Consider the following 16,360-nt stretch of genomic DNA (forward strand, 5'->3'; position numbering starts at 1 on the left):
TCAAGAATTGACTTGTGTATGAATGAGTTGTCAAAGTTCTTGACACAAGAGATACTTTGATAATGCCTAATGCTACTTAAGCACAATGCTTTTCAGTGAAGTCCGTTTCTAAATCTTCTTACCTACTCCACTGTACCATGGTCCCCAGTGGGTCTATTTGGATCTGTACCAGCTTTTTGGCTGTGTAAATCTGAGAGGATGGGGGGGGGGATGTTGAGACTGTGCTGTGGGCATAGGATATTGATGACACTGATGCCCCCAACACAGTGTCCATCAGCACAAGGCCCAGATCAGACTGGACTATAAATTACACAGTTCTGGAAAGGTGATGCTTCAGAACACCTAGGGCTTACTACCTGCTATCAGAATTATCTGAGAATTCTGAGAATATCTTGCCATACATGTTGTGAGGGACAAGTTTGTTTTTTTTTGTCAAACTAGAACTGTGGTTTTTCAGATGGTTTTCAGTAATTATAAGATTCTCTAGAAACTTATTGGGAGTTATCAATATTGGTACTAACCTCCTGAAAGACAGCTTGCCCGTTATTACCAATCTTTTCCTACAAAACCTTGTGTGTTCTAGGGCCAGTGAAGGGTCAGGACCAACCAGTTTCCCATGTGAACTGAATGTGTGTAATAGAACATGCCCCAAGTGCATCTTTTCGGATACTGTGGCAGAGCGTCAGGGTTCCCTAGTAGACAAGTTGATGTGGAAGCAACCTGAAAACTACTTAAGTTAGAGTAATGTTTTCCTGGTTAACGTACAGCCCACTTGTTTGTGCAGGCTAAATGTATGCTACATAAATCTTTGCTGCAATGTATTGCAATTCAGCACATGCTGGAGTCTCACTAATATGCCAGGTGAGCATTGCAGAAAACAAGAGGCTCTATTCTTTACACGTTGGCAACTATAGTATTTATATTGCATTGTGTGTTGGAATTTTAAAAATGCTATTTCAATAACTCTGCAAGATGGTCATATTTTTTCCAAGCCAGCTTTTGCTTATGTTTTCTGTATGAAATCCAGGTGCCTTCAATAAAAGAAAAAAAAAAATCCAACTTAATATAGGTAAATGTCATTGAACTTATTGAGTTAATTAATGGAGATAATTAAGCTGTCACTGTGGGTGAAATCTGAATACATTTACAGCTTGAGAAACATACACTGTACAGTTTGATCAGCATAGCAAAGCATTCTGTCTTTGGGTTTTCCCTTGGTACTAGTGAACAGATAAGTATTGTTAACTTCCATAATGGAATGACTGTTCAGAGTAGAGCTACTGAAAGGATTACAGTAATATAAAGTGAAATTGATCTGGAAGAGACTCATCTTGCATAATTAAAGTTAGTTCCATTTACTGAAGAAGAAAAGAGCAGACATGTTTAAGGCATCTTTCTCATTTATTTCATAGGATTACCTTGACTGTATCAGTGACCAATCCAAGCTTTCCTTGGGGTTGGAGGAAAGATCAGCTTTGTTTGGAAACATAAAGGACATCTATCATTTCAATAGGTAAGTAAATATTTGACTTAAATGAAAGCGTGTATGGAGATGACACATTAAAGGCTTTGTGCTTATTCTTGTATCCTAAGAGAATACCACTTAAGTGCGTATGATACATGTGGGGATTGAGCAGGAGATATGCGTGAGAAGACTATTGGAGTTCTGCGGTGATTTCCACAGACAACTTCCTGGATGTCATTAGAGCATTCCAAGCCCTGCCCATATATGGATAGAGATTGGGGCAAACAAGTGTTAAAGAGCAAGAGCCTGCTGAGTAATTAGGGCCTAATCTGCTTTCCTTCTGTCCATATCATCTTCTCCTGTGGTTGGAGAAACAAGGAGTTAACTGCCAAATCAGAATGATGTTTTCACTTTTCTTCTATGGGAGTGGGAGGAGCCTTAGTTTCCAATTTTGCTTCTGAACCTGGTCTTCACCCAGAAAGGTGTATTCTGGTCAGAGAGATTCTCTTCATATTTCTATCTTTTTTGTTTTTCCATGGAAGCAAGAAGGGCCTTTCCAGATCCCTTTATTGACTTTTACAGATCCCTTTGTATGGAAGAGACTGAGGAGAGGTAGCCTAAATACCCACCTAACTTCTCTTCAGACTTCATGGTATAGAAAATCACCAAAATGTACACTTGTCCATTGTTCCCAAAACAATTCAATGTGTACATTACCTCATGATTTCTTTCTAGTTCAAATATTACATGACAATGATATGACAATATTACAGACAATGCTGCTCTGTGTTGCAGTGCTCTGTATATGTATTTAGCTAGTGTAAAGAGTGATGGAAGACAAGGTCAAAGATCATATGCTGGCTTTTGTATCAAGTGCAGCTGGCATAAATAACTGCTATCTTTTATCGAACACAAGTTGGCAGGCATGTGATGCTGTCCCTTCTTTTTAACTGTATGTATTTGCAGGATAATGGTAGCCATTTGTAGTCATGTCATGTTAAATAATTCCTCCACTTTGATCTACATTTACATCCACTGGATTAATGTCAAGAAAAGTCTCTGCTAAATAATTTCAGGTACTACAAATAAAAATAAGGCTTATTAGAAGATAAAGTTATGTAAAATAGTTGCCCTCTGAGTGGTTTTAGTGTCTATGTTGTTTTTACTGTGTTCTGTTTTTGGCAGTCTAAAATTCTCAAGACTTATTTCGAACATGTGAAGATATTTGAAAAAGAGAATCAGAATTCCTTGCTGCTGCGTCATTCACAAAGTACCACTTGGCCTAGACAGGGAAAGATGACTAAATTTTTTTATTTCTCTTTTCATATATGAGTGTTTTGTTGTTCTGAGACCTCAACAGTGACATTTTTTCCCCACATGAGCTAATGATAAAAGCGCTTTGTCATGACTGCACAATCTATACCAGAGGCCTCCAAACTATGGCCCATGGGCTAGATCTGTTGCACCAAGAAAATCATCTCGGGCGTGGCGGTGGTGAAGCCTTACACTTCTGCCCTGCTGTCTCCTATCTTCATTCCCCATCTGTGCAGGGACTTGTGCTGGGCAGCCATTTCCCCCAGGAAATTGGGGCGCAGAGCCTTCTGGGGCAACCGGCAGTGGAAGTATCTGCCCAGTGTGAGTTTCTGTACAGGTTGGGTGCAAAGATGGGCGGTGACAAGGCAGAACAGTAAGGCTTTGCCACCACCATGCCTGAGATGATTTTCTCAGCGCACCTCAGGCCGTACTTTGGAGGCCCCCGATCTATGCAACTATCTCAAAAGCATAGACCAGGGGTTGGCAACCTGCGTTTCTAGAGCCGCATGCAGCTCTTTCAGCTGTCTGCTGCGGCTCCTCCAGGTGAAAGTGGCAAAGAGTGTGACAGGAGGCACCTGTGTTGGGAGGGCAGGCTGCTTCCCTCTGCCCCCTGAGCTCACTGCCCTCCTCTCCCTTCACCCCCACCTGTCCCGCATTGGTTTCCCTTTCCAATTTTGCCCGCTCTGCAGGCTTAAGGTCCCTGTTTTTCCCTTCCCCAACTCTCCAGCAGGCTCAGCCAATCAGCATCCAGCAGGCTCCTGGCTTTTTCTGTTGGAATGGCGCAGGGCCCTTCACTGGCTGACCACCAGCCAATCCTGAGCCGCCTTCCTCCTCAGCCATTGCAAGCCCTTGCAGCCGGACTTTCCCTGAGCAGGTTCCCACTCAGTGCAAGGAGAGGCTTTTCCTCCACAGCAGAGGAGACATCCTGTGTGTCTACTCAGTAGTAAGCCCCATTACAGTGGATGAAGCTTGCTCCCAGGAAAGGGTGCCTGGGATTGCAGCCGTGGAGCCTGCTCCTATGCGTGTCTACTCAGTTGTAAGCCCCATTACAGCGGATGAAGCTTACTCCCAGGAAAGGGTGCCTGGGATGGCAGCCTTGGCACCTGCTCCTACGTGTGTCTACTCAGTTGTAAGCCCCATTACAGAGGATGAAGCTTACTCCCAGGAAAGGGCGCCTGGGATGGCAGCCTTGAAGCCTGCTCATGGCCAAGCGCAAGGACGGGTGAGTGGGAGCCCGTCTGTTCCAGAGTAAGCCCTGATGTAGTCCCTGGGCTACTCCCAGGAAGGTGTGGAGGGCTGTATCCTCAGCCTCCTCCTGTGCAGGTCTACTCACAAGTAAGCCCTGCTGTAGTCAGTGGGGCTTCCTCCCAGGAAGGTGTGGAGGGCTGCAGCCTCAGCCCCCTCCTATGCAGGTCTACTCACAAGTAGTCAGTTAGGCTTCCTCCCAGGAAAGTGTGGAGAGGACTGCAGCCTGAGAGCTCAAACCAACTTGTCTGCTCAGAAGTCCCATTGTAGTCAATGGGGCTTACTCCCAGGATAGTGTGGAGAAGGTTGCAGCCTGAGTGAGGGCAGGCAGGCAGGCAGGGCAGAAGCTGGCCTATGGTTCCCCCCCTCCCGCGTAGGTCTGTTTGACCTTTAAGCCAATGGGGCTTACTCCCAGGATAGTGTGGAGAGGGTTGCAACCTGAGTGAGGGAGGGCAGGCAGGCAGGCAGGCAGGGCAGAAGCTGGCCTATGGTTCCCCCCCTCCCGCGTAGGTCTGTTTGACCTTTAAGCCAATGGGGCTTACTCCCAGGATAGTGTGGAGAGGGTTGCAACCTGAGTGAGGGAGGGCAGGCAGGCAGGCAGGCAGGGCAGAAGCTGGCCTGTGGCTGCCCCCCCTTCTTCTCTTCCCCACCTCTGGAGTCTGTGTCCTTTTTTCCTTCCAGCAGGGTGCCTCTGGAAGGTGGGGGGAGTTCTTTAGTATCCATGTAAGATAAGCAGATGTCATAACCACCATATGTATTGGAATCCTGGAAGATCTGGTGAGGAGGTAGATGTGGTGTCAGCAGTGGCCCCTTTAAGGGTAAGGCCTGGGCATCCAGCAGAGTGTGCTGCACAGCTGCAGCCACTTGAAGGCAATAGGGCCCTCAGGGATATAAGGAGCACCTGAGGAAGGGGGTGTGGGTTGTAGAAGGAGTGCAGGTTGGAGGTTGGAGAGGAGACTGACTGGGCTTATTGATTTTGACTTGGATACTCTGACTGATTTGACTGACTTATTTTGGAATCTGATCTTGGACTATGACTTGGCTTATTGACTTTGGACTCTGCCCTGGATGCTCTGACTGACTTTGTGACTAATGGACTGCTGGAGACACTAGAGTTTGGTGTGTGGCTGCTGTGCCCAAGTCCTGCTGAGGACCCAGGGTCTGCTGTAGTTGTGGGAGGCTGCTGGCAAGAGAGAGGACATCTGCAGGTTGAACAGCCGAGCTATCCTGGAGGTGGGGTCCAGCAGGACTGCAGGGCAAAACCAGGGTCATTTGTTGGGGGAAAGAAGGGGAACTAATTTGCTTAAAGTGGGCCTAATTCTCCAGGCAGAGAATGGCCTTGGAATCAGGCAAAACACCATAGAGGACCAGGCGTCTGAAAACACAGGACAAGAATGTATGACAAAGCTAACTAAAAGCTACAAGAGGGGGCTACATTATAAAAATGGGACCTATAAGAGCATAAAGGTGAAAAAAACTATATATGCAGTATTACCTTCATTTTATACGTCAAAAGGGTTTTGCGGCTCCTGAGGTTTTTTTTCCTCCGGAAAATGGGTCCAAATGGCTCTCTGAGTGTTTAAGGTTGCCAACCCCTGGCATAGACTAAGGAATCCCAGTTTCAAATCTCCACTGAGTTATGGGCCTGTTACAGTATCTCATGTTACCTACCTGAAAGGAGTGTTGGTTGTCTTTTGTGCTTCTATATCTGTTGCAAAATTTAGATTTGTGCTGCTAATATCCCCCTTTTTTAAGGGGACAGGAACTTATTTTTAGAAAAAGAACAGAATACTAATATCTGTTTGGATACCGTATACGCGTATCAAAACTAAAGGAACAGTCAGTACATGGAATCTTGTTAGTAAACCCAACAGGGCAGGTTGTTAAACAGTGTGGCATAAAACTGCTCTTTCCTTTCCTCCCTCATGCTGTGCCTGGTTTTCTCCACCATCTTTTCTCCTTCACCCCTTTTGGAGAGAGATGTGTGCTGCACCCTGTGGCATATTAGCACTGCATGCTTCTCTCCTAGTGTTGAAGAGTTACTGGCTGTACAGTGCTTAAAGGACACACGCATCACTTCATGAAAGAACAGCACCATACAAGTTCATATCTATATACTTCCATTTTTTTAAACCAATACCTACAGGAGCTAGTAGACTTAACACAAACCTATACATGTTACTCAGAAGTAAGTCTTACCATTTAACATAATAAGTATATATAGGATTGCAGCCTAACAAATGAGAAAAACAAGCAGTGACCCAAGGGAGTAGTGGAGGTAAGCAAACTATAATTTTTCACATAGCCAGAATAAGTGTAAAAGAGAGAGAGCCAGAACATTGGTGGTAACAGCAGGTATGTTAACTCAGTTTTGTCCTATGGGAGGTCACCATATTAACATGGCTGTTTTATTTTAAATTGCTTCTTAAAGCATAGTGATTATTTTGATTGGAGCATGTTATTTAGATACTTGACTATTTGCATATCCTTTAAAAAAAATGGCTCACATTCCCCCCCCCCCTTTTAATTTGTGTGATCTAGTGAACTTTTGCAAGACTTGGAAAACTGTGAAAATGACCCTGTGGCTATAGCAGAATGTTTTGTTTCAAAGGTAAGTGAAACTCTTTGCTGCAGTTTGGTATATTGTGCTCTTTGCATGTAAAATTTCAAGGTAATTACAGCCATCCAAATGTCTACAGCTGACAAGTGTATAAACACACACTTATATAGGGCCAGTCCACCCATGAGGACATCTGAGGTGGTCAGCTCAGGAAGCAGATTGATGAAGTCCCCCAAGTCAGTCCACCCACTTGTTCCATTGTTGCTCCTCCTTTTCCTGTATTACAGTGGTTCCCAAACTGGTTCATGACCCACAGGCCAGGGAAGCACTTATCCCTGCTCCTTTAAGGGGCGAGGGCAGCAACGTGATCCCCAGGATCATGCTGCTGCTGGGGACAGGAGGTGTGTTTTTTACTTACCGCTAGCCAGAGTCCTGGCTCAGAATCCCCAGGGTCCAGGGGATTCTGGGGAGCCCTCCATAGGGTTCCCCAAATCTGTTTGTGTTTAAAAAAAAAAGTGCACTTCCGGTTTTGTTGCAAAACCAGAAGTGCCTTTTTTTCTTTTTACACTTACAGAGGCTTGGGAGTTCTGCACATGGCTCCATGACTCTGGTGCTGGCTGGAAGGCCCTGGCAGCACAATCCTGGGGATTGCATTGCTGCCTAGCCCCTCCCCCACGCACACTTACAGTGCTCCCAACTGCCTTGTAGGAGTTTGGGAAGCGCTTCTATATTGGAAGAGGAGGAGGGAGTTGGAGTGGAAGAAGAAATGTGGAGGAGAGTGGTGGCTTAGAATAGTGGGTACACTTCCTCTTCCTTTTCCAATCCAGAGAGTGGGATGAAAAGAGGTTGTTGAATCGCTTACAAAATTGGCAAATCACTGAGTAAGGAGGAAGAGCATTTGTCATGCTACCTCAGATGCCTGGTGATCTTGGGCCCCCTGGTTATAAATAAGGAAGCTTTGGAGAAGAAAAAAGATTGTACACTGGAAATGCCTCATTCTCCCTCTTCTCCCTCTCCCTGTACACACTCTAAATATTCCTGAACAAATGTTTACACTCAGTGTCTTTGTGTTGGAAGTTGCATTATGCTTCTGGTTACAGTAGATGGAGTAACCAACTTACTAAATTCTTCTTCTGTCATCTGACATTTTTGGTATAGGAGTTCTGTAATATAATTGCTTGTGCCTTATTGAAGCAGGGTTCATTTTTTATTTGTATTTTCAGTGGGCCCTCAGTATCAGTAGGGGATTGGTTCCATGACTCAATGCAGATATTGCGATCCGCAGGGGAGGCGCTTGGTTATGGTGCCACAATAACTTACCTGGAGGCAGCTCTGGGTCCTTCAGAAGGCCTCCCAGATGCAATCAGAAGTAGTTTCCAGTCACGTCTGGGCGGTGTTCTGAGGTGTGGGCCCGGCATCTGCAGAGACTCAAATGTGTGAATGCTGACTCTCTGGATAAGGAGGGCCCACTGAATTAAGTGATTTATATCCTGCCTTTTCTGTCCTGGAATGAAAAGAGATCTTTGGTACCAGAGCATGGTTGAAAACCACATGATGCACCCACCTTCCTGGAGTTAAAACAGGTCTGGTTCAGTGGCTGGGCGATGCAACCATCTGGGGGATCCCTATGTATGCTTCCTTGAGTGTCATAATGGAAGAAAAGCAAGATATAAACGCAAACAAAATAAAAAATAAAGATTGATCATCTATTCTTTTCTGAATAATTTTACTCCCAGAATGTTTCTCCCTTTTTTGGGGGGATGGGGTGGGATAGCATAAGCTTGTAGTTTGGTGATTGGGAGGGATAGAATTGTAGTCTTTGGACGAATGGCCGTGGTTCTAGTATTTATTCACCGCGTAACCATTGGAGTCTTTCCCAGTACAGCTGTAGTTTCTGTGCTTTGATCAAACAATGCCAGCATATTCTCAGATTTTTCTTGACAACTGTGATAGCTAGAAATGTGCTTTTCTTTTAATTTTTAGATCAAAGTCAAATTCTCCCCCAGCTACCCTAGTCTATGCTTAAATGGCAAGCCTGTGAATGTTTGAAATATATGTAGCCCAGTTCTATTATTAGAGAAAAGTTTGGGAGCAGTGGTGTCTGTTAAGTACAGATGAGTGGTCTTTCTGTAACTTGTGTAAGGGAGTTTATTAGTTTTCTTGGAAGGATTCCTTAAGTCTTGCTAGTTGCCTTGTTCTGTATTACTCTTGGACTTTAGTGTGGTATATGCAAGACATTAGACTTGTTGTAGTGATTTGGTACAGACATATGGTTTCTTTTTTGCCTAGGTTAGGGCTCTCCTTATACTTTAACTGCATTATAATGATAGATTCCGATGTGTTTTGAAGCTCCATAAAGTTGAGTGCTCCATTTCCATTTGTGTTCAGTACTGTAGGATCTTTGTTTCAAGTACAGAAAAAGCAGTATTGCTAATTCTTTTTTTAAATTGGAGATGCATTCAGCTTTGACTGCAGTCTAGAAAGCTTATGTGTTCGTAGTTTTGTTCTTTTCTGTAATTGCCCCCCCCCTTCTGATCAACTAAGACTGGCAGAGACATTTGATCTTAGAGTTCGGTGTCTTGATTTGGGAGTGCATGATACGAAATAACTGACTCCAGGTTGACTCCAAGTTGGTTCAGTGGCCTTTGATATATTTGGATTTAGAAATTTTTGGATTTAGAAATTTGGATTTAGAAATTTTTGGGTGCAATCAGCTGGTCACCAGAAGGGGAGAGCTAAAGCAGGTGTGGGGCAATTTGGTTACCTGACTGTTCTGAATTCTCATTACAAAGGAGAGGTTTTCTTTTCTTATGCTAAACTCGCACTGAAGTAACATCTGGAAATATATATTTATCTAAAAATATGTATGGATTTACACTTTGTAGCTTTCTTTGTTTGAAGTGCTACTTGATGTTCAGGCCTCTTGCATATCACATATTTCAGATTTATGGCTGTCTGCTGGCCACCATCCATGTTGCCTGGTTCTCACAGAACATCAAAGGGTATTTCTACAGATGCAGAAATACATAATGTTAACTAAAACTAGAAAGGCAGGTTTGATGGGTTGATAAACATACCAAGGATAAAAGTATTACAACTCTAAAAGTATAGAGCAGCCGTTTTCAACCTTTTTTCTTTTTCCTACAGCTCCTTGATGAGCTCTTCTCAGGTTCCAGCCAGCCCCCCCCCCGTCAAAAAAGGATACAACACAAACAGATAAACATAAAAACCGCTTCTCACAGTTTTCAGTCTGTGCTGCCCTTCAACAGCGCCAGGGCTTCCCAGGGGCCCATATGGCTCCAGCTGAGTGTGGCTGATCTAGAGCATGTGATCCCAAACTTTGCAGCACCACAACCCACATCATTCTCTGCAGGGGAGGGGGTGGTGGTTGCGATGCTTTTATTGGTGCTGGAGGTTTCTCCCGGCCTGGTGACCACAGTATAAGCCTCTGTAGGCCTCAGAAGCCTCTGTAAGCCACTTCCAGTTTTCAGAAGCAAACGGGAAGTCGCTTATAGAGTTTTTTGAGGGCTATTCTGAGGCCTGCAGAGGTCTGTAAAGTGGGTTGCTGGGCTAGGTGAGCAAAAGTTCCGGTCACTAATGAGGCTTCTGGAATAGTTCCAGTTTGGAGCCAAACCAGCATGTGGGCAGGCAGGCCCAGATCGTGACATACTGTATTTGGCTCAGTGCAGTGGTTCTCAAACTCTCTGGGAGAGTTTGAGAGCCAGTAAGTCTTTGCAGGAGTGGGGGGGAGGAGGCAGCGGGGGCCAGGGGAAGGCAGTCCGAGGAGTGCGATTTCCCTGCTTTCCCTGCTGCGGGGAGCCTGCCAGAAGTCGTGCCAGGCTCCCCGCACCCCAGGGAGGCTGCAGGAGACTTAGGTAAGTGCACCCAAGCCCCTGCAGCCTCCTGAGGATTGCGCCACTGCCTTCCCCCGCCTCTAGGCTGCCCTCGCCCCTTAAGGGGGCAGAGACCAGGGCCCTCAGGCTGGGATGTCGTGACGCCCTAGTTTGAATAACACTGGCTCTGTGGCATAGCTGAGGGGAGCTAGAGGGGTAAAGGGCTTCGGGTACCACACTGTAAGGGGTGTCAAGATACCCCCTGCAGGCACTTGGAGTGGTTGCACACTGCTTGAGTGGAAAAAAGTGGTCAGCTGCTCAGAGTGCATGCCAGTGGAGGCTGCTTTGCAACTGCAGTAAGGCAGCCTCTGGCACAACACTAGTTATGCTGGCAGGGGTAGATTGGGCTGTTCTTCTTAGATAAGGTTTGTAAGATTGCAGCCTAAGTAGAACTTCTGAAAACATAGAGTAAACAATCCAGATATTTTACAAATGAAATTTTTAAATATTTTTAAAACTATTTAAAGGCAGAGTTTGCACATTTTGATGGATTTAGGTTTATTTATTAAGAATATTAATATAACACTTTTAAACAAAACTTTTCGTGATAGTTCAGCTTAAGATTGGGCTTTATAATAATTAGTTTGACTTTGTTTTTATTCCCAACAGTGGCATAGCTAAGGGGGTGCAGGGGGTAGCAGTTGCATCAGGCATCAAGCTTTAGGGGGCAACAAGCTGAGCTTGACATCAGAGACCAAAATAGTGAAAATTTTGGTATGTATGAATAATACCATCATATTATATATCATTGCAAAGGTTATTTAATGCATAAAGCAATGAAACAAACTGTATTGGAATATTTGTATTCCTTTAAAAGTTATGGCCAATTAACCAGAAAATGAAAATACTATTGCCTTATGGAACAAAAAGTGGATTTCTTAACTCAGAACGGACCTATGAGACTGATTGTTCCAAGTGCCAATGAGATGTTATTATGATACAGCATGGAACCAATAGCTTCTTATTTATTTACTTAATTAATTAAATTTGATTTTGTCATGGTGGCGGAGCTACAAAATCTTCTTTGACTTTAGGTAGCAGATAGATGCCTTAGCTATGCCACTGAGTGGGGGGAGGCAGCAGAGCAAGTTGGTGGTGAACTGCTGGGGGAAGCAGGTGGGTTCCAATTTTTCACTTTTTAAAAGTGTGGTGATTGTGACATCACTTCCGGGGCAACATCTTGAGCTTGGCACCGGGCTACATGATCATTAGCTGCCGCTGATTCCCATTTATCCTTTTTTCATGATGGTAAGCAGGAGAAACATAAAGTGTGCTGAAAAATAGAAGAAAGCATGCAATTTGTGTGATAATTGCCTGATGGTTCAAAAAATTCATTTGTGGGATGATGTTTACTAGTTGTGCGGTATTATGATTAGGTAGCCATGAGAGTGCAGCATAGTTATCGTAATCTAGATTGCTATTTTCTGCTCTTTTATATTTGCTTGCTTTTAAATTCTTATTTACAGTTTGGTATAATCGATATTGAGTTCTACATTTAAGATGCCACTGGAGAACCCCACCCTATTCTGATTGGTAATTAGGATGTTAGCTGATACCATTGGCTAATTACAGAGTGTAATGTCTCTGCTGCAGTTTTGAGGTTGACCTGATTAGTAGTTAGTTGTAAGGGTAGCTTTTTTGCTGTAACTGCTAGTTTAAATGTTATATATTTAATAGGTTGTGATGCAAGCATATTCTGCCTCAGTGAAGAAATGTTATCTTTGAATTCATATTGCTGTTGAGTTATATATTAATAAGCAAGGGTTCACTTTAAATGTTCCATAATTATGGAACAATTTTCAGCCATCAATCTGCTTGGTAGAATTACATTGCTGAGATGAGATTGAGAGGCACAATACTACATGGTTCCAGTCTTTCTTGGAGGGTAGATCTTGGAAAGTGGGATGATGCCATGCTGCTTGATGCCTTAATCTTTGGCGTCCTGTAGGGTTCCAACTTGTGCCCTATGCTTTTTACTGCCTACATGAAACTCGGATGGAGGTCTCTGGGAGATTTGGAGCTAGTTGTTAGCAAACCAGAGGTAGACACAGGTGTACCTCTCCTTTCCATTTCAATCAAACCAGGAAGGTGTAGAGCAGAGCTATTCAAACTGGGGTGTCGCGACGCCCCAGCCTGAGGGCCCTGGTCTCTGTCCTCTTAAGGGGCGGGGGCAGCCTACAAGCGGGGGGAAGGCAGTGGCGTGATCCCCAGGATTGTGCCACTCAGGGGGCTGCAGAGGCTTGGGTGCACTTGCCCAAGCCTCCTGCAGCCTCCCTGGGGTGCGGGGAGCTTGGCGCGACTTCTGGCAGGGCTCCCCGCAGCAGGGAAAGTGGATGCAGAGTGATCGCGCCCGTCCCCGCTAAAGCGGAAGTGGAGCGCGATTGCTCCACATCTACCTTCCCTGCTGTGGGAAGCCCTGCCAGAAGTCGCGCCGGGCTCCCCACACCCCAGGGAGGCTACAGGAGGCTTGGGCAGAGACCCAGAGAGTTTGAGAACCACTGGTGTAGAGGTTCTGAACTGGTGAATGGAATGGTATTTGGCAGAATGTGGGTAAACAAACTGAAATTTAATCCAGGCAAGAGAGAAGTTACCCTGTGTAGAATACCTGATCTGGTGATAGTTTTATTATTTTAGATACAATTTTATTGTAAACCTTGTAGTCATTTTAACATTACAGACAGCCTTGACTGCTCCTTATGGAATGAAAAGGCATGGTGAAAATGCCTAAATAAATAAAGTTGTAGAATGGCCTATCACTCATAACAAGGGAACTTTTTAAGAAAGCTAAATAGTTGTACTAAGCCTTTTGATAAAAGGAAAAAAAAAGATAGCTTGCTCTTACCAGATGCTATTGCAGAATGTAAAATGCTCTATAAATGCTTCATCTTCTCTCCTGGTCAGGACTGGTTGTTGCAAGACTACGAAGACTTGGTCATCCTCCAGCATAAGCTGCCATATGCAAATATAAATTTGCATGTAATTCATTGTTAGCTGATTGTAACTGTGGCATCATTATTTTTCAGCTGCTGTGATCATATGTAAATATTTATTTATTTATTCACATTTTTATACCGCCCTTCCTCCAAAGAGCTCAGAGCGGTTTACACAGCTGCGCCTCCCCTCCTTCTTGTCCTCACAACAACCCTGTGAGGTAGGTGAGGCTGAGAGAAAGTGACTAGTTTTACCTGTGGTCAGCCAGTTTGTTAATGCTCAGTCTCCATGTGAATGCACAGTGGGGATGGTGCTAGAGCAAAATGAGTCTTGCACAAAACAAACTTCCAAGGATTCTCAGTAGGCAGATGGAATTGTGAAAATGCAAATAATCTAGTAATGTGTGTAGACCTATTTACAAGACTGCTATCAAAGAAGAGCTGGTTTCAAAGTTTCTAGGAAGCTGTCATCAAAATGTTATCTTTTCCCCCCCTTACACACAGAGTGAAGATTTCCACATATATACACAGTATTGCACCAATTATCCAAGGTAGGAATGTTTTTGAGTGTTTTTTCCATTTTATACCTTTTAAAAGATGGTGGATTATGGCAATTGTATGAATTTTAAACTAACACATTATACAGGTACAACCTAATTATCCACAGAATTTTCACCTGCTGTTTTATCTCAGTGCAGTGAGAAGTGCCCTTTCAGTTAAAGGAAAAATGTCATTTAACAATAGCCTCGTTAATGCAAAAGAGGGCAGCCAGCTGACAAGCCCTCAATCATTCTCTCTCCAGACACTTAGAACAGCTTAGAACAGCTTCACTCCAAGGCATGTGACTCCTCTCTTCCCCCTAAGCACATGAAAGAAAGATAATCACTTTGCATTCTTTCCCAGTGCTGTGCCTGGGTGAAGGGAAGGGTTGCTGGCTCAAAGCCTTTCTAAGCTCCTGGAGGGAGACTGATTGTCTGCCTAATGATTCTGTCTTACATCACTAAGGTCAGCAAGCCTGTTTTTAAATTGCCCAGCAGGGGGACATTGTTTTTTAAATGGATTTGCTTTAATGTGATTTTTGCCATCCATGTGAGTTCTGGAAATGGAACCTTCGCGAATAAGGAGACTCAACTTTTTTTTACACACCAGCTTCCTGTGCCATCGTCCTCGGAGGTCTGGGTCTGCAGAGCTCCTGTGCCTCCAAATGTTTAAAAATAGAAAAAAGAGCACTTCATTTCTGGTTTTCATCGTAAAATCAGAAGTGTCCATTTTTTTCTATTTTTAAACACTTGGAGGTGCAAGGAATCCTACTGCGGGCTACCCAGAATCCCAGGACGATGGTAATGGAGGCTGGTGAGTAAATAAAAAACCCTCCTGTCCTGGCAGCAGTGCCGGTCTAGGGATTACTTTGCTGCCTTAGCCCCTTCCCCACACACACTTTCTTGAGTTTGAGAACCTTGGAATTAAGCTAGCAGTAACCACAAAACAGAGTTTTCTAAAAGAAGATAAATTTTATTAAGAATTATAAGGGTATATGAAAAAGGCACGTTTGCATGTAAGACCAATTATACAGAGTTTTAAGTGGTTGTGGATGAAAGAATGTTTGTAAATAGCTATGTTTGGGCAGGCATGGGTTGTGAAGAAGGTACAGAGTGAGCTGTCAGCTAGGCTGAGTTTCCTGTGATAGAGATGATGACAGAGAGAAGCAAGAGGAAATAAGCCTGAAGTTTAAAACGTACGCTGGGGAATAGAGTATTTCAAAGCAGAGCAGTTATTAGAGCAGTGATTTTCAACCTTTTTTGTCTCACAGCACACTGACAAGTTACTGAAATTGTCAAGGCACACCATCGGTTTTTTGATAATTGACAAGGCACACCATACTGATGGTGGGAGGCTCACATCCCTCAATGGCACTAGTAATAAATCACCCTCTCTCAAACTCTCGCAGTGAATTTGCAGTCTTTTTATGGTGCACCAGTGTGCCACGGCGCAGTGATTGAGAATGGGTGGGTGAGAGAGAGAGAGAGAGAGAGAGAGAGAGAGAAATTACCTGTACTTAATCTGCAGGACAGACTGGGGTACAGTGTCCTTCTGTGAAGGTAGACTTGGCTGCATGGCTTCAGGTCCTGGGGAAAAGGGAAAAACACAGCCAAAAGGCTGTCCCTTGGTGGATAGGGACAATAGTTCCTCCAGAGATGAAAGCAGCTACCGAGGCAAGAGGGAAAACCTCATGAAAAACAGAGAGTGGATGTATTCGAGGAAGAGACTATCAAAACGGACAGTGTGGATTCCTTCATTGGGGAAGAAAACAGCATTTTACTGGACAGGAGGTTATTGGACAAAGAATACAAAGACATTCCTGGGTGAATATCTGGAACATCTTCTGGTTATGCAGCCAGGAGTTTTCTGGGCTCCTTTAAGCTGGGTTCTTACAGGAAGGCACAAAGGCTTAATTGCGCCCTCATCAGTGAGGTTCCTGAAGGACAGCAGAGTTTGAGCTATACCTATGCTTCCCGGCAGGAAGGAACCTGGGAAGACGGCCTAGGTGGACTGGCCGCTGAGCGGTTAGGCTTAATTTATTCTGCCTGAAGACTTGTGATTGCAAGTGAGATTATGCCAAGGTGGGGAGTCCCAATTTGCCAAACCTTCGAGCAGGTTTTGGCAAAATTCCTCCACATAGAGGCCAGATGTTAGATCCATCAAGAAGTAAGAATGCATGAGCATTTGAGACACATGTGTGGACCTCCCAATTAGGCCACAGAACTAAGAAAAAAGAGATGGGCATGGCACAGAGAGACACTTGCCCAGCAGAGAATGACACTCAAAGGACATTTCTGCCCTTGGTCTGCTTACGCTGTAAGCCTTACAGAGATAGAATTACAAACTTGAATTCTTTTTTAGAACCACTGAGGGCCAGGTGGATATATCTTTTTGAAACTACAGGCTGGATGTT

General features: G+C 44.2%; 1 protein-coding gene across 1 annotated transcript in view; it reads left to right on the forward strand.

The window, feature by feature from the left end:
- PLEKHG1 (pleckstrin homology and RhoGEF domain containing G1) overlaps positions 1-16,360 on the forward strand; it is a 146,263-nt gene that overhangs the window by 93,927 nt on the left and 35,976 nt on the right. The window contains exons 4-6 of the mRNA XM_066615658.1: positions 1,413-1,513; positions 6,566-6,635; positions 13,912-13,958. Coding sequence (XP_066471755.1) covers positions 1,413-1,513; positions 6,566-6,635; positions 13,912-13,958 — 218 coding nt within the window. The remainder of the gene's footprint in view (positions 1-1,412; positions 1,514-6,565; positions 6,636-13,911; positions 13,959-16,360) is intronic.

The sequence above is a fragment of the Tiliqua scincoides genome, chromosome 1 (genome assembly GCF_035046505.1).
Source record: "Tiliqua scincoides isolate rTilSci1 chromosome 1, rTilSci1.hap2, whole genome shotgun sequence".
Classification (NCBI taxonomy): domain Eukaryota; kingdom Metazoa; phylum Chordata; class Lepidosauria; order Squamata; family Scincidae; genus Tiliqua; species Tiliqua scincoides.